General features: G+C 38.4%; 1 protein-coding gene across 4 annotated transcripts; it reads right to left on the bottom strand.

The window, feature by feature from the left end:
- Positions 1-643: 643 nt before the first annotated feature.
- On the bottom strand, positions 644-8,196 carry LOC109042174 (uncharacterized). Of its 4 annotated transcripts, none has more exons than XM_019058783.2 (4): positions 8,034-8,196; positions 5,304-5,379; positions 4,231-4,383; positions 644-943 (listed from the first exon to the last, which is right to left on the bottom strand). In XM_019058783.2, exons 2-4 carry the CDS (start codon positions 5,368-5,370, stop codon positions 699-701), a joined length of 465 nt encoding a protein of 154 aa, XP_018914328.2. In that variant the 5' UTR covers positions 5,371-5,379; positions 8,034-8,196; the 3' UTR covers positions 644-698. The 4 variants fall into 4 exon arrangements, with proteins under 4 accessions (XP_018914328.2, XP_018914327.2, XP_018914325.2 ...); XM_019058782.2 differs by lacking the exon at positions 8,034-8,196 and adding an exon at positions 6,360-6,846; XM_019058780.2 differs by lacking the exon at positions 8,034-8,196 and adding an exon at positions 6,220-6,844.
- Positions 8,197-21,300: the final 13,104 nt, after the last annotated feature.

Below are 21,300 nucleotides of genomic sequence, written 5' to 3'. Positions count from 1 at the left end.
AAAACTGAGGGGGATTTTTTCAAGTTGATGTCTGATTTTTTTTTTTTTACGATATATTGGTAGATCTATATCTAAAGCTTGTAAGTGCCGACCCCATACAACCCGCATGCCACGTACGTCCTCAGCAAGCTTCTGGTCAATTTGACCCGGATCGGGTCATCGGGCATCTAACGGTTGACTCAAATTTGGGTTGGGTTGGGTTGAAAACTCAAAGGAACTCCCGCCCAAGTAAACTTTCGTGACAAAAATTTTGAAATAAAATTGTATTTTTTTCTACGGCAAAATCGTGTGACACTTTTGCACAACTTAGTCAATGAAGGCTGATTTTAAACCACCAAACGAAAGATAGGCAATTTGCAAGCAAATAAAAGTTGTAACTCATTTCAATTCAATTCAATGAATTGAAATAAGTGGAGCCCCTTCAATTAATACACATGCAACATGCACAACTTCAATTCACAGGAATGAACCGCGTAATCGTAATTTTTCGAAGCCTCTGCTACTTGGGTGATAAATCCAGGTCAAGGTTGCATTTTTACGTTAAAAAAGAAGAGTAAATGAGAAAAAAAGTGTATTCTTTGTATGAAAAGTTTTTAGTATACTGTTGATAGGGATTTTAGAAAAAAAACCCGGTAATTTCAGCTTAGCTTTACAAAATATTTAATACTTGTTTCATATCCTTATAGCTATCTGAATTACTATGGAATTATAGAGAAAGGGGTTTGAAGAGACCTCCTGAGGCTGACGGTCAAGGCGACCAGAAGTGCCGTGAAAATTTTGTAGGAAGAAAAACTGGAGGTATCGGCGCCATTGCAGGCGTCGCTGAAACACTGACAGATCGTTTCTGTGTGGTCGTCGTTGCTGGCCGAGTAGCAGTCTAGCTTGTCATGTCGCTCCCAGCCACATTTCCGCACTACTCGCACCATATCGTCCCGTTCGAAAACTGCAACAAGTATTTTGAGTTTCAGCAAGATTGGGAAAGGACGCATATCATTAAAAACATATACGAAGAAAGAAACGAAGATTCGACGCTGTTGCGTATACCGTGTCGCCGAAAGGGCAGCGCGGCAACGCGTAACGGGGCAACTCAATCCAGAAGAATCAGGTGCAAGATGGTAACCAATAGGTTTAGACCTCAAAATAGTCGATGAAAGAGTCCGAAAATCTGCATTTAAAAACTGGGTTGGGTATGCAATGTGCCAATGTGCGGCATGACACCTCGGCATTTTGTAAGGGGGGGGGGGGGTAATTACGTAATTCCGGCTATGAATTTAACAACTTCAACCTTGGCGCTTCGACTCAACTGTTATGCACGTTGTTGTGCGGAAAAATGTCGAAACATCACAATGCAATTGCGTGGTTTTGCACTTTGGAAATCGACGTGGAATCGAATCGGGCTGGTCGGTCTACCGCTGATCATCTGTTCTGTGTTACCCAGTTAACCGAAAAGAAGAGAATTGTTGGCCAGGAGCTTCATTTAGTGTTTTTGGATATTGAAAAGGCTTATGATAGTATTCCTCCTGTGAAACTCTGGGAAGTCCTAGAAGAAACTGGTTTTAGTAAAGGACTTATTGGGGCAGTCAAGCAGTTTTATGGGGGGGCTTTTGCCAGAATCAAGTGCCAAGGAAGGCTTTCAGACGGTTTTTTTGTCACCAAGGGGCTTAAGCAGGGATGTTGTCTGCCACCGACGCTGTTTAAGATATATCTAGAGCACGTTCTGAAGGAATGGAAAAGAAAGTGTGCCGGCATGGGCGTCCCTCTGAATGACCAAGAAACACTGTTCACGCTATGCTTTGCTGACGACCAGGTAGTCATAAGTCAAGATCACGATGACGCGGAGTATATGACCCGGAAGTTGGTGGAGGAGTACCGCAAATGGGGCCTCGAGGTTAGTGTCCGTAAGACAAAAAAGATGTCAGTCGGAGGTGCTCAGCAAAGCATAGTCCTGGAGGATGGTCAACATATAGAAAGTTGCGAACAATACAAGTACCTGGGGGTGAAGCTGACTTCGGATGGGAAGCTGGATCAGGCCATTCGGGACCGTAATATTCTAGGAAGGAAAGCCATCGCCATGCTTAATGGGATCCTTTGGGACCAAAGGATTTCCAAAGACAACAAGAAGAGGATTTATAACTCGGTTGTCAAGCCTATTATCACCTATGGCAGTGAAGTGTGGCAGTTGAAGAAGCGGACCCAAGAAATGCTCAAGGCGACCGAGATGGATTTCTGGCGAAGATCGGCTGGAATCTCGAGGAGAGAACGTGTCAGGAATGAACGTGTCCGAGAGATAATGGGCGTTGAGGGGACGATTGTGCACGATATCATGACCAAGCAATTGGTATGGTATGGGCATGTGCAGAGAATGGCTGATACCAGGTTGCGAAGAAGGTGTTGGAGTGGGTCCCCCCAGGTAGGCGACGGAGAGGGCGTCCAGCCAAGCGGTGGGTAGAGGGCATCCGTGAAGAGATGGAGAGATGCCAGCTTCCGGAGGATCTCTACCATGACAGATTCCTGTGGAGAATAGGCGTCGCAGAGCGCCCTAGCGCGCCGTAAAAGCGGCTCATACATACATACAAATCGACAGCCAAATTTTAGATTTCTTTGAGGAGACTACATTTTAATTATGTTACTGGTCAATTCTGTCATTCAGATAAATAAAGTCAGTATAAACGAAGTTCCGGTCTCTCTTCATGCAATTTGTTTCCTAACGAAGAAACTGAAGGCTACTGCCTGGTAATAAACTGCTGCGGATGTTCTTAGATGTATGTATGGGATAAAATAAGTGATAAGAACCACACGAAAAATTTGGCATGTTTCCTTGCGACAAAATATCCCGCACGAAGAAAAACTTCAACACTGTAATTGACTTACGACTCTCTTACTTACGACTCGACGGCGGAGTGGCGGTACAGTAATATTAAAGCTATTCAAGGAGAGGATTTTCAATGTAATTGGTTTGTTCCTTCCCTTCTACCTCCTCCTCTTTCGGATCTAAACATGAAAAGAGCTCTCCCCCCCCCCCCCCAATCGAAGGAGTACCTACCTCGAGTTCGCTGCCAACTCTGCTCCGCGTAATGATACTCGGAAAATGACTTGAAAAATGTAATTTAAACGTTTCATGAAGCTAATGCCTCCGCAAGGAAGTAGTATCGCTATCTTGATTCGAAAATCCTATCGCTTGAGAGCTTGTATTTTCAAAAGAGAGGTTGTTCAGTAAAGCGGTGTACGTAGCAGGGATTGCAAAAGGCAAGTCGGGCGAAAGTGGGGTCTGAGTGGGGCGAAAGTGCGAGTATATGGTCGAGCGCCCAGGAAAAGCCAAAGGCGTGTACCTACGAGTGCTAGGTGTGTCAGGGTGCCTTCAATATTTTGTTATGCAACATGCATATCCAAAGAACACGAATAGTTGCATGAAGGCGTTATGATTATCACCGAAGCTCCACATTTGTCGCGATGACGCTAATTAAGGGCGCTTTGTTTAATTTAATCATTTTATTTTATGAGTAAAATTGAAGGTTTTTCTAAATTATTATTTATTTGTAAGTGATTATTTGTGTGTGGGATTAATACAGTCGGTTTGTTTGATTAAAAATGACTGTCTGAATTCTGATTGACCACGGAGTAAAGAATCAAGGGGGAAGCATCACAAAACGTTTTTTCTCAAGAGATGTGAAAAACAAGTCAAAATGCAGAATTTCAACTCCAGCATGAAAAATTAACGCTTATTGAGCATATGAAAACTTGTCAATCCAAAATTTTTGCTCCTGAAAAATAAAAACCCTAAATTAGCGTAAGTCAAATGAGCTATTAAAACTCAAAGTTATTCTTTGGCATTTAATTCCAGTTTGGTTTAGACATTCTTTGGTTCTAATGCACAGAATCTGTGATCTTGTCAAGAAAAATTTGGCAAACTGAAAAAACAATTTCACCGTAAAACACACTGAAATTATATTAGTGGCCGGTGAGACTTATATGTGCATTTTGATTTTCTCAAGAGCGAGAAGTTTAATTTTATGAACAAAAACGTTTTTTTTTCTAACTTAAGTAAGTACGTGTAGTTAAAGTACGGAATACTACGACGTGAAATAGTAAAGTAGGTAGTTCGGAAATTGTCAATAAGACCGGCGTATTTTATATGAACTTTTAATGCGAAATACTCTTTAATATGATGTATCGCCCTGCTCGCGCCATGTAATCAATTAAGAATTATGGAATTATTTCATCGAGACTTACTTTTCTGTTCTATTTTTCGGCAGAATGGTTGTCTTCCTTTGAAATCTCCTATGCAAGGCTTGTAATAGATACTGCTAGTCTGATTTGGCTGAATGTAGGGACAGTCTAAATCAACCATGGAATTGCACTGGAAACAGTTTATACTGTCTACTCCTGAAAATGGTGAAAACATATTTTTTTTTTTAAAAAAAAACAAGCAAAGACAAAATGTAAGTAAAAAGTAGATATACCCTTTTAGAGTTTTACCGAACAAAATTGAAGTGAATGGAAGTTTTTGGAATTACTTGTTGGCGGAAACTTTGAAAAAGCCAAAACTTTCATCAAGAAAAAAGAAACCTGGAACATTGAACATTTTATCTGGGATTATATTCGATATCGTCAGAAAATTTTACGTCTACCTCTCATCAAATTAAAGCCGTATTTCAGACAAGATTTTACATTTAAGTCTTGGGATTGATTGCGCTTTTATATTAGTAAATATAATAATGCAGTACAATATAATTTGTATTGTCATATTTACTATGATAAATTCAACATTGTTTCCTCTACTACCTCCGGGAAGAAAATTTACTCTGATATTAACATCTTCCAGAGTGCACAATTTGGGACTTGCGACAGCTGATATTCTTAATTACGTCTTAAAATTCTAGTCTTTTCTATGGATGTAGGATTGATTATTCTATTAATCTAAAATACGAACTGCAATAGGAGGAAGTAGGAATGTTTTTGCAATATCCAATATGCGGGGGAAAAGAACTTTTAATTAGGCACAAATGGTTGAAAAGAAGCACTGCAGCATGCTGAATTCACGTTGTCGAAAATTGTGTGATAACAATTGCCGCATTTGATGAAAATAAGAGCAATTTAATGGACTTGGTTATATAAATTGAATCGAACAGGGTATATTATATATCACCGCAAGTACAATTTTGTACCGTAAGCACAGTTTTTTTTATTCATATATCAATTGACACTGTACAACCAACATCCGGGCTGCCATGATCTGAATTTTTACATTAATTAAAGTAAACATCATTAGAAATTGATCACAAAAATTCCAAAAATGCACTTACCTTGTAGAGACGACAAGAGGACAACTAGAAGAGGAAGTGTAAGAACGACGCCGTAATTTAGAATCATGGTGAATCTCTGAAAAATGGAAGATATAGATCATGATAAAATCAAACTTATTGACCGTAATCATTAATGTAACAGAAAAAATGCGAAATGTGCAGGTGAAATTGAAATTGACATTCATGCATTTTTGTCAAGCACAAAAAAAAATCAGTGATTGAGCGATTCAGTTTTATTGATTTATTGGAGGAATGCAACTATTCGAGCTCAACGGTTGTGCGTGTTGCGGTTATAATAATTGAAGGCGTTCCGGCTTTTTGAACCTCCACCAACCTCCACTTGACACTTCGCCGAAGGAATACGGAAAGTTTAGAAGGAAGATCGACATAATGCGGACATGGATGAATATTCATGGTTCAAATCGATTTACGTGAATCGGATTTCGAAGTTTAAGATCGTGGTTATGATAATTTTGGATCTAAATCCTTATAAAAATAGGTATGCTTATCGCAAAACTAAAGAGAAATGAATGAAATAAGGAAGCGAAAAATATACCTCAAATAAGATGTTTTAAATTTTCTACATTATATTTTTTATGACGCCGTGCATCACCTACATCATTGGACTGAAATTTCTTAAAAAAATAAAATAAATAAAATTCATGTTCAAGTTTTCATCAAAATTAGATCACAATTTCAGGAATCACAGTTTTAAATGAAAACTCATCCCTTGCAGAGACTTATCAGTAACAATTATATTTGGGCGATGGATCAAAGCCTTGTCAACATTTCTCTGCAGTTTATAAAAATCATCCAATTTTTTCCAGTAGTAATAATAGCAAAAACGCTATTTATCAAGTACTTTTTACTGCATGTTCTTCTAAAGTAAACAAACGAGAAATGTATGCAATCTGACCTGCGCGCTTGTCCGAATCCGAACCAATGAAATTCAAGAATTTTAAGAGGCACACTTCGTATTGCACATATGAGTTAGAAGAACATTTTTGATTGTAAGGCGTTGTAGATTGTATGATTTAATGTTTTCTTTTGTCGCACCTGAAGTTACACGCTTTTGTGGGGAATTTAATCATCCGCGCAGGCACCACTGATTTATTCACTAATTTTTGAAACAAGCTACCACTTGAGCAGACACGACACAAATATTAATCAGTTTTTTATGTATTTTGAGAAGACAAAACAACTTTTACACGACCGAAGACTCCTTTGCTGGAGAAGATCACAGATTAAACACTATACGCTGGCAGGAGATAACAATTAAGTGCATTAATTTCCGCATTCCTACGGCAAAATTCAAGATGGGACGGACTGATTCGAACTTTAAACTTTCAGCGTGGCTTTCCTGAAGTCCAGTTCTCGCACCGATATTAGACGGGGTTGCATAGAGAATGCTGCAATGTGGAACGCACAGCTTAAAGTGCTGAAAAAAAAGTGTGAAGCCTGCTATCAATATGCATATACATTTATGTTCAGAATGATCCGGTTCTCTAAATCGGCAGTTTCGTTTTCGGACTTTTCAACCCATGGCTGAGTCAGCGGGCTAAAGAGAGGGGTCCCGCATCCAGATAATCCCAAGTTGAGCGGCTATCAAAGGTCCGGTTGGTTTCATCCAGTTTTTACCATGCTGCACGGCTTTGAAGTTTAGCCACGATCGGTCAAGGCATGTGCCGAATCCATCATTGCCAAACTTCAGGTGAAATCAGTGTAGTTAAAAGTTGCGAGTGTTAAATTTCATTAGTTCTGGGGGGATAATTTGCTCGTAGATAATAATATCATGCCGGCAGAACTACATGAAAGGAAAGATCCAGACGTCTATAAGGCACGTGCCTTTATCATTCCACGTAAAACTCATGACCAAATCTAGAACTTCCAAAATTAATTCAGAAGTGAGAAATAAATGTTCCATCTTTACGTTATGAGCAGTAGATTCAAACTTTCCGCTTGCAAAAAACCATACCGAACGAAGGCTTTTGAAATCATCCCTTCATACATCAGGCAAAAAAGTAGAGCTAAGTTTCACACATATTTCCTTCCTTTTTTGATGCAGGAGATCTTTAATTTTGGCAAATTTAGGTTTAACACAGGAAATTGCACTACCGTAAAATATACCAAAATTACTTTAGTGCTGAAAATTAAGTTAAATAGCTTTTTAAAGTTTTCTGTAGGTAAACTAAATATTTTGCATTTTCTTAGATAATTTCCTTTACCTTTTCCTTTCACCGCAAGCCTCAAATAGAAAGTGAAAAACTGATTGGAAATCATTTTCAGTAATGGCTAATTTTCTTCAGATTTGCTTCCAATAACTTGTAGGTTCGACGGACACATAATATAATTTCTGTTTTTTTATATTTTCCTCTTTTTTAAATCGCGAAAACATACCTAAAAGTAATTTTTAATCAAGTTGGTTGTATTTTAATTGGAGGAGAGAAGACAGAAGATACGACATTTGTACTGAAAATGTCACAAGAAGCAAGTAACTCCTATAGGCATGTTTATTTATTATTCATTTGTCATCGATTTGAATATCACATATTTTTTTCCGAATATTAATGCGTTTATTGCAGTCCCCAATAACCTGATAACCCTATGACCTAAATAGCCCTAATAATCTGAAATATAGCACAAGGTTTCAGGGAAATGAAACACATATGAGTTATACAAGATATTCCCTAAATGTAAACAACGATAATCCAGTTAAGACAGTAGTCTTACCTGCTGCACTAAATACTTGTTAATTTAATAAAATTTTTGCACTGCTACAACTGTGAAGTAACGTAAACGAAGACGACCATGAAAATCGGCTGCTATTTTAAAAATCACCCGTCAATCAGGAGGAAACTGATGAATGACTATTCCGATTGATAACCTGTCGGCACTACAGTTACCTAATCTAGTTTGTGCGAGGAAAGCTTTCAGCATATCAGACAATAACAGATCCCTCTGCAAAGACGTAAAAAATATTCACACACATATAAATCAGTGGACCACTGACTCTGGATCTATACGCCCTATTTTTACAAAAACAAAGGATATGCTTTTCAAGCATTGATTATTAGTCGAGAGGATTATACTTTAAATCAATATGCATTTCTTGCTAGAAGTTGACTTAATTGAAGCATTATTCTTTTTTAAAAGAAAAATTATCTCGAATATCAAAGAAAAATCTGAAATTATGTGCTTTGTAAAACACATTTGATGCTGCTAGACTTTTTCAGCTTCTGATGTGCTTCTTTGCCAGTCAGAAGCATTAAAGTACATCGACATGTTACCCCTCTGGATTTCCTTAATTTTACGAAGTAATTCTTGTTAATATTTTGGCATGGTAAGATAAATTTTCATTAGAGTTAAAAGAAAAAAACAAAAAAAACAGAAAAGTTGCAAAAATGGAACCGCAGTTATAACCATAATTTGATTATTTAAATTGTGGGAGATAAACGTAAGTAGATTGCATCTGCCCCAATCATACTTTTCGGTCAAATTGAACATGTGTATGTACGTATAAGTGAAGTCAAGCAAAATGGTACACTGAAAGTGAAATAAAAACATGAAATGAAAATTAAGTAATTAAACCTTAGCCTAGAGGAGTTCATTTTGCTTCATTTTGCATAAGCACAATGAACCTCTAAAAAAAATATGGGGGTATAATTGCTATTACCACCCTCAGCAAAAATATTTTCGTTTGCATACCCTGGTAAAAATTGGCGATAGGAGCTGCGTTTCAAAATACCATAGGAGTTTTTATAGCCGACTCAAGAAGGCGATAGAAAATCATATAGCTGGCTGTAGGAAGTGGAAAAAATCTTACGGCCGGGCTACACGAAGCGATAAAAAATTAAACAGCCGGGCTATAGTTCCTGTCGCCGGGCTTTACACTTTATCGCCTGGCTGTTGCTTTTTCGCCATCGGCTATAAAAGGCTATAAGAAATTGTGTAGAAATTCGTGTGTTTTGTAAATTCTTAAGTTTGTACGGAATCACCTTAATATTTACAAAACGCACATTATATTTTCAATTACTACATATTTTTTTTTCATCAATTAAAATGAGAATAATCCATACAAAGTGTGCAAACATTTCAAAGTCATGAGTTGAAAAACGCTGACTCCGCGAGATTAAATATTAGAGCCTAACACAAAGCGGAGCGGCGGCGCACCGGCGCCTTCAAACCTAACAGGGATACTTCACGCATTGCGCAATGCTTGAAGTATCCCTGTTAGGTTTGAAGGCGCCAATGCGCGTTTCGCGCTGGCTGCCCGCCCGCCGTGCCGCGCCGCAGCGTACCACGGCGCTTGAAGCAACTATTTCACACCAGAGGTATTGCACAGTATCATACAAAATTACAAGCGCTCCAACATGTTAGGAATGGCAGGCATCCTTCAAAAGTACGGAGCTTTCCTCGCAAAATAAATCAAGATACTACGGCCCAAAAAGAGAGCGGTAGTCCAAAAACCCACGAAGTCCTAGCATCCGTAATAAGTAACGTTTAGCATACACTTTATGTTATACACGGCTGTTGCTTAGTCGCCATCGGCTATAAAAGGTTATAAGAAATTGTGTTGCCGGCTATAGAAGCTATTGGAAATCTTACAGCCGGCTGTAGGTCAATGGTATTTTGGAACACAGATTCTACTGTCAATTTTTACCAGGGTAACAATATTACAAGTCGACCCAGAACACCTGAGAGTATTAAAAGGGAACAGCACTCTGAAAACTAAAAATCGATATTTTTTACCACATTTTTTCTCGGCTGATCCAGACGATGTGAATTCCCATGTTATAGGAAATTTGGACTACCTAGATCTTGCAATATTAAGAACGACTATTTTTACCTTATTTTAGAGACAAGGTGTTTACCATTAATTTCCGTTTGCAGATTGGCGCTTTCATAGATGAGTTAAAAACAGCAGTTCTATGTTACAGAATGTAGTCCATTGACACATGACGCACATGACGTCAAATAAAACTACAACACATCGACGGCGTAAGTCCGCACTCCGCAATCACATATCTCGGTTGCGGTGTCTGAAAATCTCCGACTCTATGTTATTTTTCTAAAGGAGAACAAATTAGCACCATTCCTTGAAGTTTTTGCAGAATTTTCTTTGCACTTCTACTACGCAGATTCCGCCCTTGGGGACGGATTTCAGATTTTTTTGATGTGCCTAACGTAATAATTTTCAAGCGAATTCACCATCAAAAAGTGTATTCAGTTGGCTGTACACTGAAAAAAAAAAATCTCGGTGTATTTACTAAGAAAAGGGTAAAATTACCAAGAATTCAGGGTTCTATTTGATCCAAGTTTTTTCTTGGTAAAATTACCATTTATGGAATTGGTAATTTTACTGAGAAATCTCGGTAAAATTATTGAACTTTCTCGGTAATTTTACTGGACTTTGGTAAAAACGCCAATATTTTTTATCGACTGTGGTAAAATTACCGAAATTAAATGGCAAAGTTACCGGGAATTGATTACCAATAAAAGTGGTATTCTTACCTGAAAAAACAGTAAAAATCCCGATTTTTAGGTAAGCTTACCAGTCTGTCATGGTAAAATTACCAATAATTGGTAAAAAAGTGGGATGGTAAAGGTACCAACGGACCTTGGTAAAAACGCCGAGAATTTTTTTTCAGTGTATATCTTGCGTGCAACAGACCCATTCGGTGCATAAAAACAGAATCCATTTTAAGTGTATGATATGATCAATTTTGACAATGCGATGGTTCAATGACCATGGTCCCTGCGATTACGGATTTTTCAAGAATAATTGCAGCGCAGATAACATCGTTCGAGAGCGGACGCATAAAAAATGCAGAGGCGATACTCGTTTGATCGTCGCCGCGAAGCTGTACGCGCGTGGACGAGAGGAAAAATAGTAATTAAGAAAAAAAAGGCGAACCAACAAAACAGAGAACAAAGGGCGCGGATGATTCAATTAGAATGAAGTTGCCTGATGATTTTTCGCAGATGAGCTATCGTGCTAAGGAAAAGCGCCGTATGAACCTTCAGGCGTTGCCAAATTTCTTTTGCTAACACGCGAATTTCCCGGTAAACTCATGAATATTTTCCTCCCAATTTTTCAGGTAATTTTGTTCGCAATTTTACCTAAAGATTCTGAAAGTCCAAAGGAAAAATATTCCTAACTTTCCTCCAAGATAAACATTTTATCGAAGGAAATTTGGCAACGCTCGAATGCTCATACGGCGTTCTACCATAGCACGGCAGTGAGGCGAGGGATTTCTATTCACTTGGCAACTCAGGCGAATCGTAAAAGATGTTGCAATAACCGTCGCGCCTTATTATGTGGATGTATTTATGCTAAAAAGAACTATGTAATAGTTAACAGAATCGAAAGAAACTTTGAGGCACGCAAATCCAACGCACATATGGTGTTTCTACTTTAAAGTATTTTCACGTAGTTCCTTTTAGCATACGTGCGTCCATATGGCACGATTCAATTAATTATCGACCAGAAAAATGGGGTCGATCTGTGAGTGTCGCACAAATTAATGACGGAGCTTGAATATGAGTAAAAAACCATTTAATCCAAATGTGTTACGCTCCTGTGGATATCACTGTGCGACTTTTTTTTATCGTTTTTAATTACACATCACGCTCAACACTCTTCGCTAGAAAGTGGTGTGAAGCAAACATAAGGGTCAAATCAAATTAGAGGTGCTTCAAAGGTTTTTAAGTATGACGTCATTTTTTAATCCTACATGTTGATGAAAAAGTGCAAAACCACATATCTTCGTGCATGACGTTGCAGAATTCCTGTCTTACTTCATTTTCGCCTTTGCAAAACTAGTCAACGCAATTCCTTAGAAACATATTTGATTTCTCTTCTCTATTGGGAGAATATTCTGCGTTTCCAAGCTATAAAATTGGCTTGTTTCTTTGTGAAACTGCAAAGTGAAAACGGAAATTTTGAAACACTGCAATGGAGATACGTAGTTCCGTATACTTTGGCTATCCATATATAACTTTTCGCTGATTTTAATTTTTTAAGATTGATCCATCCGGCATTAAAATATAATTATTAAGATTACTGGCAAGTAATAATCCCTGTGTGAGCCCAATTTTTTGAAAATTTTGAAATAAGACCCAGGTTGTTTGATTACGTGGAGAAATTATGAATTCTCACATTTTCACCAGAGTCAAATGAACCATATTTTGCAACTAGGACCTAATATTTCTTGCTCACTTTAGAAACAACGTTTGTGCCATTAATTTCCATGCACTGGTACTTGATTTCCCTGGTATAAATTGGCGATAGGAGCTGCGTTTCAAAATACCATAAGAGTTCTTATAGCCGACTAAAGAAGGCTATTGAAAATCATATAGCTGGCTGTAGAAAGCGGAGCAAATCATATAGCCGGGCTATACGAAGCTATAAAAAAGTATACAGTCGGGCTATAGTTCCTGTCGCCGGGCTTTACACTTTATCGCCATTGGCTATAAAAGGATATAGGAAATTGTGTAGAAATTCGTGTGCTTTGGAAATCATTAAGTTTGATACAGAACTACCTCGATATTTACAAAACACACATTATATTTTCCTTTAAAACATATTTTTCTTCATCAATTAAAATGAGAATTATCCATACAGAGTGTGCAAACATTTCAAAATCATGAGTTGAAAAACGCTGACTCCGCAAGATTAAATATTAGAGCCTAAGACAAAGCGGAGCGGCGACGCACTGGCGCCTACAAACCTAACAAGGATACTTCAGCATTGCGCAATGCGTGAAGTATCCCTGTTAGGTTTGTAGGCGCTAATGTGCGTTTCGCGCTCTATGTCCGCCTGCCGCGCCGCAGCGTGCCACGGCGTCTGAAGCAACTATTTCACACCAGAGGTATTGCACAGTATCATAAGAAATTGAAGGCGCTCCAACATATTAAGAATGGCAGTCATCCTTCAAAAGTAAGGCACATTCCTTGCAAAATAAATCAAGATACTACGGCACAAAAAGAGAGCGGTGGTCCAAAAACTAACTAAGTCCTAGTATCCGTATTTAGTAAAGTTTAGCATAAACTTCATCGTCTGGCTGTTGCTTAGTCGCCATCGGCTGTAAAAGGCTAAAAGAAATTGTATAGCCGGCTACAGAAGCTATTGGAAATCTTACAGCCGGCTTTAGGTCCATGGTATTTTGGAACACAGATTCTACTGCCAATTTTTACCAGTGTTTATACATGATTTAGACATTGTAATATTCTTAATTGTAAAAAAAAAAAAAAAAAAAAAAAAAAAAAAACTTAAATCGGGACTAAGGCCGCAAATAATAAAAAAGAACATAAAAATAAAATAAATAGCTCGAAAGTCAGTGTTTCGGGCCGATTAAGTTGTTTCTTCTATCCTTAATTGTAAAATGAAGCCTGAACGGTGTTGGACTTCATTTGGGGTACTTCTATTTTTGGCTCACTCGTAACACCCATATCTGCACAAGGTATTAATGGCACTTATGTCATTTTTAAAATGAGCTAGATACCTACAGTAGTTTCTAATTGCAAAACGTAGTCCAATTAATTTTTCTAATCTGGCAGCATAGCTTTGGTGAGCTTAAGGGCTCCACCTTAAGGGCTTTTTTTTGCCTTAATCCATCTTATTTTAAAAAATCCTACTTCGTTCAAAATCAACATTTTCTGTAATATTTCTAATTTACAGCCATTCAACGCGCTACTTAAGGGTTAGGGGCCGTTCCGAAATTACGTAACGCACTTTTTTGGACTTTTTGACCCCTTCCCCCTTTTACGCTTTAGTGAAGTAGGTCCTTTTTTTTTAGCGCATAAAAATAAAATGGCGTAACACTCTCTAAGAACCCCCTCCCCCTAGAGCGTTACGTAATTCATGGACGACCCCTCACGTGCCTGCTTATTTTCCGAGCAGTGTTCAAAACTCACGGGCGCCAACGCGCCAAATGCGCCTAAAAAATCGGCCATGGCGCCTAAAAAATGAAGGCTCTGCGCCAACGTGGCCCCTAAAAATCTGGATTTTCACAGGAAGTCATAAAAAGAAAGAAAAACAAATCTATTTGAATTGAAAAAACTCAGAATTTTCAGCACTACAAGTGAAAGCTTGCATTTTCTATTCTTCACGATTTCATTCTTAGTGCTTTTGTCTTCCCCAAGTCACAGCTACTTACTAGTTCTGTTACGGAAACACCTTGCGTCTAACTTTTCACTAAATGCGCCGTAATATAGAGGCAAAAAGTCAATTTTGCCCCTAAAAAATCTTCAATGGCGCCTAAGAATCGGGTTTGATGCGCCAAATGGCTCCTAAAACTCAAAGATGAGTTTCGAACACTGGAGTACTCTGAGAATAGGGATTAAAAAATAGTAGGTGCAACAGCCTCATCCTGTCGCGAATGAGGATAGATCGCAAGCGAAACGGAGCTGGGAGATTGGATGAGTGTGAATGTGAATGTAAATGTAAAGAAGCGAGCGGTTGACAAGTCCGAAGGGTAATTGTCAAGTGTTTGACGGATTAAGCTAGGACGGCCGTCCACGGCGTATCGTGCCGCTTACGGCCGGATGCCGCCCATTACGGCGCGCCGATTTGAAACCCTGTTGTCGAATCACGACTTCGCGTATGCTACTTGCCTCTAAAAAACAAACTTGAAGCTTTTAAATGGTGTTACTTACGTGTAAATATTCACACTGTAAAAAAAATCGGTCTTATGAGTCAAACGTTCGGTACATCATCCCAAGTAAGCTGTTTGTCAAACTGAGATTTCGGCTCGTGGAACCGGACAATCGGTTCATATGACCGAACTTTGTTCGTCGGTGCTTTTTACCGTCAAAGGTAGGTTGCGCAAACCGAAAGTTAGGTTGCACAAACCGAAAGTTCGGTTCGACGAACCGAAAATTTGGTTTTTGACAAACTGAATCAGTTGGGGTAATATGGAACACCGAATTTTGGTTCATACGACCAAAATTTTGTTTTCTCACCTCCGACCACAACAATTTAGCATCCTGAGGGATGAGTGTCAAGCGCCTCTGCTAAAATTAGTCGGTAAGCCTAGTCGTACAGCAGCCCGTTACAAAGAAAATTCAGTAAAGCATCAAAACAAAATCGCAGGTTGGAAGACTAAAAACGCAAAGTAAAAGCTGGGAGGGGGAGGCTAAAAGTTAATAAGTAAAAGCTCTAAAAAGTCTCGACCGGAAATTCAGCCATCCTCGGGCGAATGGAAATGAAAAGGAAAGTTAATATTCTCAAAAAAAAGAAGAAAGAAACAAGTATCTGGTAGCACCTTTCAAACGAGAGAAATCAAGGAGGATCTCAAAGGAGGGCTAAGTAACTGTTCAGACATTTCAATTTGTGTTCATAGCATTGTTACTCGCAGTTTTGGTCTCATATTTTATTACATAAATCAAAAAAAAAAAAGTGAAGTTGATATAAGATTCTGGATGTAAAAAAAGTGTGCGAGAACTTATTAAATGCTAAATTACACCCTACAGCAGTTACTTTAGCAGTGCCAAGATGTAAAACTAACTGCTGTGGCGGGTTATATACAGCATTTTATAAGTTCTCGCACACTTCTTTTACGTCAAGAACGTTAAATCAACTTCACTTTTTTTTTCGGTGATAGTCTTCGGCGAATACACATTTTCACATCGCTATGTTATTCTACTGATATCAGTAGAGGAATTCTCCTCATTTTAGTACCATACTTTTTTCATTTTCCTTCTGATGGGAAGGTATTGGTGGATCGGAGAATCCTCATAAACCCATAAAACTAGGAAGACGGGCTAGTAATAGAATAGTGTTCTGATGATTGAAAAATATAGGTTAGCAAGAGCAATAACCGTATATGACGTCACTTATGTGAGCACGTCCAGTTCAAGTATCTAGACCCGGTTGCATGTCACGTTCACAAATGCCCTATTTTGATACCAGTAATGGGTCAATTGCGCTCATGTCGCGGAATTGTTTTTTGATGGCTAAATCTCATGATTTGCCAGAAATAATAGTATCTTTTCACATGTCAAATCTCTATAAGTCCGACATTAACGTAATTTCATCTCTAAAAAGGAACACGGTGGCTTAGTGTCATCCATCGCTTGCCAAGCTCACATCCACCTTGTTTTTGTAAATGATTTACATAGGACTTACCAGTGCAAAGTGAATGCACGCATGATTGATTCACCCAAGGAGGTAGAAACCATTGCAACTTCTGAGGGCGCATACCAGGTTTGGTCATCGATACATTCTATTTGCAAGGTACCCTCTTATTAGCGTTCTTGGTTTCAGGGTGATTCGTCGAGGATTGTCAATCCAACGGCAAGTCTTGTCCAATACAGTAATTGGTCTACGACGATAATTAATGTTGTACAGCATTGGATGCTATGGAATTTTTTGTTTGTTTTTTATCTGCATTGAAAGAGATTGTTAAAAATCAATTCTCACGCACCACATCACAACCAGGGATTATAACTTATCAGAAAAAGTTGAAATATCTCAAAATTTTGTGAAATTTGTGAACTTCTATTCTAGAAATTTCATGAAACATTTGAAATTTGTGAAATTTTATCCTAGATTCTCGTACAATGAAAATTCGTTCATTGTCTTTGTTTACAACTTCAATTTTGTGCCAAAAATCTGGATATTTGTTCAGCCACAAAAATGTGGACAAATTCAAAAAGTTAAATCAGCTATATAAGGGGCCAATTTTAATATCGGGCGACAAATAATGAACAAATATTCCTATAACCAGTGGCCAGATACCAGTTCGAGGCTAAGGTAAAGAGTCCATCATTTTGGTGTTCGTTGAGAACACCCTGTTTATCGATACTTTTTGACGGGTTTAAATGGAAGATCAATCAATACATCGCAAAACACGCCGCGCCATTGGCTGTGATCATTTACTTTAGTGGGTGTTTTTTGTTTATTTTCTCCTGAATTATTTCATCCCATGTGGCAACACCGACAGGATCCCGCAACAGGGCTCAGTTTTGATCCAACACGTCGCTCCCGGGAGTGTAAATGCGAACGGCACTGATCTTCATTATTCCTCACGCGTTGGACCGAGGGGAGATCTCGAAAAACAGTAGTGGCAAATGCCTTCCAATTGCCGCATCAGCTTTGTATCTCCATGATTTGCTCTTCAATTCCCTCGTTTCCCACGAGAAAGCAAAGTCTTAAGTCCAATCGAAACGTCAGTTTCTCCAGGTTCAATCTCGAGCTGTGATACCGAAGTCAGAAACCCGCCTATGGGAGCATAGCCTAAGATCCTGGGTCAAAAATATCCAAGCTCAAAAAAAGAAAGGAAAGGACGAAATATTCCTGCTCCTGCTCATCATTTATAATTGGATGTTAATGAGAAAAGAACGCAAGTATTTATACACATATTTTGGCGTGGGCATCTAATGACCAAGTTGCGCTTGAATATGGAGGACATAAAGGATTAACTTTCGTCGCTTGGCAATGTTCAAATTCCTATTTGATACGGGTAAGTAAGCACGAGTAAGTCCAAATCTAACAACATCGTATTCGTATTCAATGCAATCTAACGTTGGATGTAACCTGCACTGGGAAACTCCTTCAAATTTAATGCTAGGCAACTTTACGTACGTTTGGTGCTTTGATTTGGTAGACTACGGATGCTAGATGTTTCTTCCAGGAATACCGGCAAATGCAATAAAAGCTATTCATTGAAATGTAAAGCAATAAATAGCATGGCTGTTTAATACAGCTATACTAATGCTGTACTGTGCAATACTGTGCTAAGGTTAATGAAAAACCTAGTCTCATGTATTCATTGTTTAACTAACTTAAGCCTGGTATATTCAAGGAAAATATTTTGTCCATCGTGATGTTTAAACATAGCATCGTCCCTTTGAAATAAGAGTGTATCTCAATTCCAACGTGAGGCCTGTTCTCCGTTTAAATCGATGTTTCCCGGAGCTATTGTGGAAATATAGATATGCCCTTACGCCATAGGAGCGACGATGTGTTAGTTCGGTTGCTAAATAATTGTAATTAAAATACATCATACATGGAATTTAAGTACCTAATTGAATTATAGCATATATTTCATTTGTTGTTATTGTACTTCTCTCTTATTATGTTGGTTTTTCTTTAAAAAAAGTGTTAAGATTTCGCAATTTTCCTGCATCATTAGGCAGCTTGCATGTTAGTGAGGGGAATACAGAGAATGAGGAGAAAAGAGACTTCAAATGGGTCTCTATTTATGTGCAATAAAAATGCATATGGACAGCTTCCGCAAGTTCGCTCTGCAGTGCAGGAGAAAAGTTTGGTATACGTTCCATTGGCATAGATCTGAAAATAGACTGAGAACATTCAGGAAAGTGGAGTTTACTGGCGCATTGGGCGGGCATGATATTTAAAAAATAGAATTAACTGCGTGGGTTGCTATGAAAGGTGTTGCCGCACTGGAAATCGTAGATTTCTCTTCCAACTCCAGCGATGAGGGTTTCTATGGGAATGTTGGCAGCTGTGATCGTTATACACCTGCGGCGCAGCGGCTGTTGGCTTCGGAATGCTGAATCAATTAAAATTTTGCCGCCATCGAACGTGCGACAATTTACCAGAAGTCCGATTTCCAAATTACTGCATCAGCGTTATTTACAGTATCAATTACTGGCGAGTCGTATTATGCTACCAGACCGTAACTGGTGACTTCGAAAAGGCTTTAGAAAAGTTAGTTAGTGGCCATTCTAAAAAAAGGATTGTTGCAATGTTGTTACTAAGCCTATTGGCAAAGTCTAAATTGAATAATTCCTCCAACATTCTTTCGACAAAATTTAAAGGAACAAATAAGACGCACGGCGTGAGCTTCAAAACTTCAAAATTACACGATGTGATTCATCTCGCGGTACAAAAATTGTTGAAATCAAAATTAAATTATTTTTCAAAATTTCCATTGACAACATTATTTGTTTAAAATTATTGTATAAGGGCTTTAGAACAGATAAAACAAGAAGAGAAAGGAAATCATATGCGAAATAGACCCCGAATTTCAGCAGACTACCTTAATGATGGAATTGCGAGGATCGGTAAATTTCGGAAGAATCTTTAATCAAAAAGAAAAGACGTATCGATAACAAGATGCTTTTCAAAATATTTTAGCTCCGTAACTTTAACACGATGACTTTGACGGTGAAAGTACCAGACTACGTATCTCGTTTGCGGCGTTTGAAAATCTCAGCTCCCAATTTATTTTTGAAGGGAAACGAATCAGTATCATCTCTTACATTTTTCGCGGAATTATCTTCGCACAGAGAAGAAAAATTATAGAAGTGTTTAAGAATTGACGTTGATTGGTTTTCTATTCAGAGAATAAAGTATGACAAGGAGTCTGCGATGTTGCAAACCGAGATACGTGGTCTGGTCGAAGATGTTTCATTGTTCATCATTAAATCATACAGCAATCTGTGTAAATTGATTGCTGAAACTATTCCGCTGTGCTAAGGAAGAACGCCGTATGAGCCTTCCGACGTTGCCAAATTTCCTTCGACCAATCACGAATTTTTGGAAAAAATTATAAATATCGTTCTTCCGATTTTTCAAAGAATTTTGTTTGTAATTTGATTTGAAACTTGTGAAAATTTTAAGGAGAAATATTCATAACTTTCTTCAGAAATAAATATTTTCCGAGAGGAAATTTGGCAACTCTCAAATGTATTCATATGGCGTTTTTCCTTAGCACGGCAAAATTGCCTTCAAACTTGGTGTACGAGGGATTAGGATCCATTCCAATATCCAAAAAGCAAACGGTATCGATTAAGTTTCCTGAAAAAATTGTGAAACATGAAAACTAACTCTGTCTCCTTTGATAAGGCATACAGGAAGCGCTCGCAGAGAGGCATATTAAAGTACGCTTCGTTCGATATCAATTCAGACCCTTGCAAGAACGTAAAGCACTTCATTAATAATTGAAAATGCGACTTTCATAACGCATAGTATCTATTTTTGCTTAATCACTTAGATGAAGGCAGCGCGCCGATCGGCTGAGCTTTCGATTCTAGGCACAGAGTGTTGGTTGCCTTCATTGTGACCGGTTAGGCAAAACATGCGGCGTTAAAATAGTTGCCTAACTGCTCAAAATGAAGGGGAATCGATCCCTAATGATCGGCTGAGAGCTTATGCGTATGAATTTCATTCCATGAGTCCGTGTCGACACGAGCTGGTTCGCAGAACTTCGGAAGAACTAGAACCCGGAACATATTATAACTCATCTATAACATTTAGCGAAATCCAAGTTCGTCGAACTAATTCGCCCAAAGTTTACGCACTACTAGACTCCGACAGAAGATCGTCTGACGTCACTTTATCATGTAAATTAAATGGAAGAGGCAAGATGGCGGATCTTCTGTCGCAGTCTAAAAGTGCGTGAACTTATTTGACGTCGACTCTGATAAAAAGCGAGGGAAAGTGACCCAGTGTAAAATTTGATCGCTCTGTGTTTTCCTCTTCTTATTTTCGGTATATTAGGGGTGGATACTTTTTCGACCCAATGTATATATTTTAATACATAACTCAGAACTTTGCAAATACTGTCCCTCATCGGTCGAAAACTTATTAGCGCATGAAAAGCAATTATTGTTCCATAATTTAGACTTAAAGTCAAAGTATATTTTCCGAGGTAAAAGTTTATAAATGGAAAGCACCTGTGTGCTTCCTTCAGTTTGTTTACGGCTCCTAAATACATATCGATGGTGGAACTGCTGAAGTGCGTATCTCGGTTTATGGCTTCCTGTCATACTTTATTTCTCACTACTGAACTTAAAACAACGACTAAAAAACTACTCGAAAAACTACGGAACGTTATTTTTGAAAATCTCAGTTATTTTTCTTCTCTTTACGAAGAATTTTTATGTAAATTTTAAGCCCAGATGTTGGTTCGGGTTCCAATTAAAACATAAAATAGGAGCCGAGATTTTGAAACATCGCAACCAGATACGCATTCCCGCAGTTTCACCGTCAATATACTGTTCTGTTTTTTTCCCCAATAAGTGCGCG

The sequence above is a fragment of the Bemisia tabaci genome, chromosome 5, assembly GCF_918797505.1.
Source record: "Bemisia tabaci chromosome 5, PGI_BMITA_v3".
NCBI lineage: Eukaryota > Metazoa > Arthropoda > Insecta > Hemiptera > Aleyrodidae > Bemisia > Bemisia tabaci.
The sequence above is the reverse complement of the archived record's forward strand: the minus strand, read 5'-3'. Positions and strand labels throughout refer to the sequence as shown.

Coding starts and splice junctions, on each gene's coding strand:
- LOC109042174 (XM_019058783.2), bottom strand. CDS start 5,370: ATGATTCTAAATTACGGCGTCGTTCTTACACTTCCTCTTCTAGTTGTC. Junction 4,384..5,303: donor CCTCTTGTCGTCTCTACAAG/GTAAGTGCATTT, acceptor CACCATTTTCAG/GAGTAGACAGTATAAACTGT. Junction 944..4,230: donor CCGAAAAATAGAACAGAAAA/GTAAGTCTCGAT, acceptor TACTTGTTGCAG/TTTTCGAACGGGACGATATG.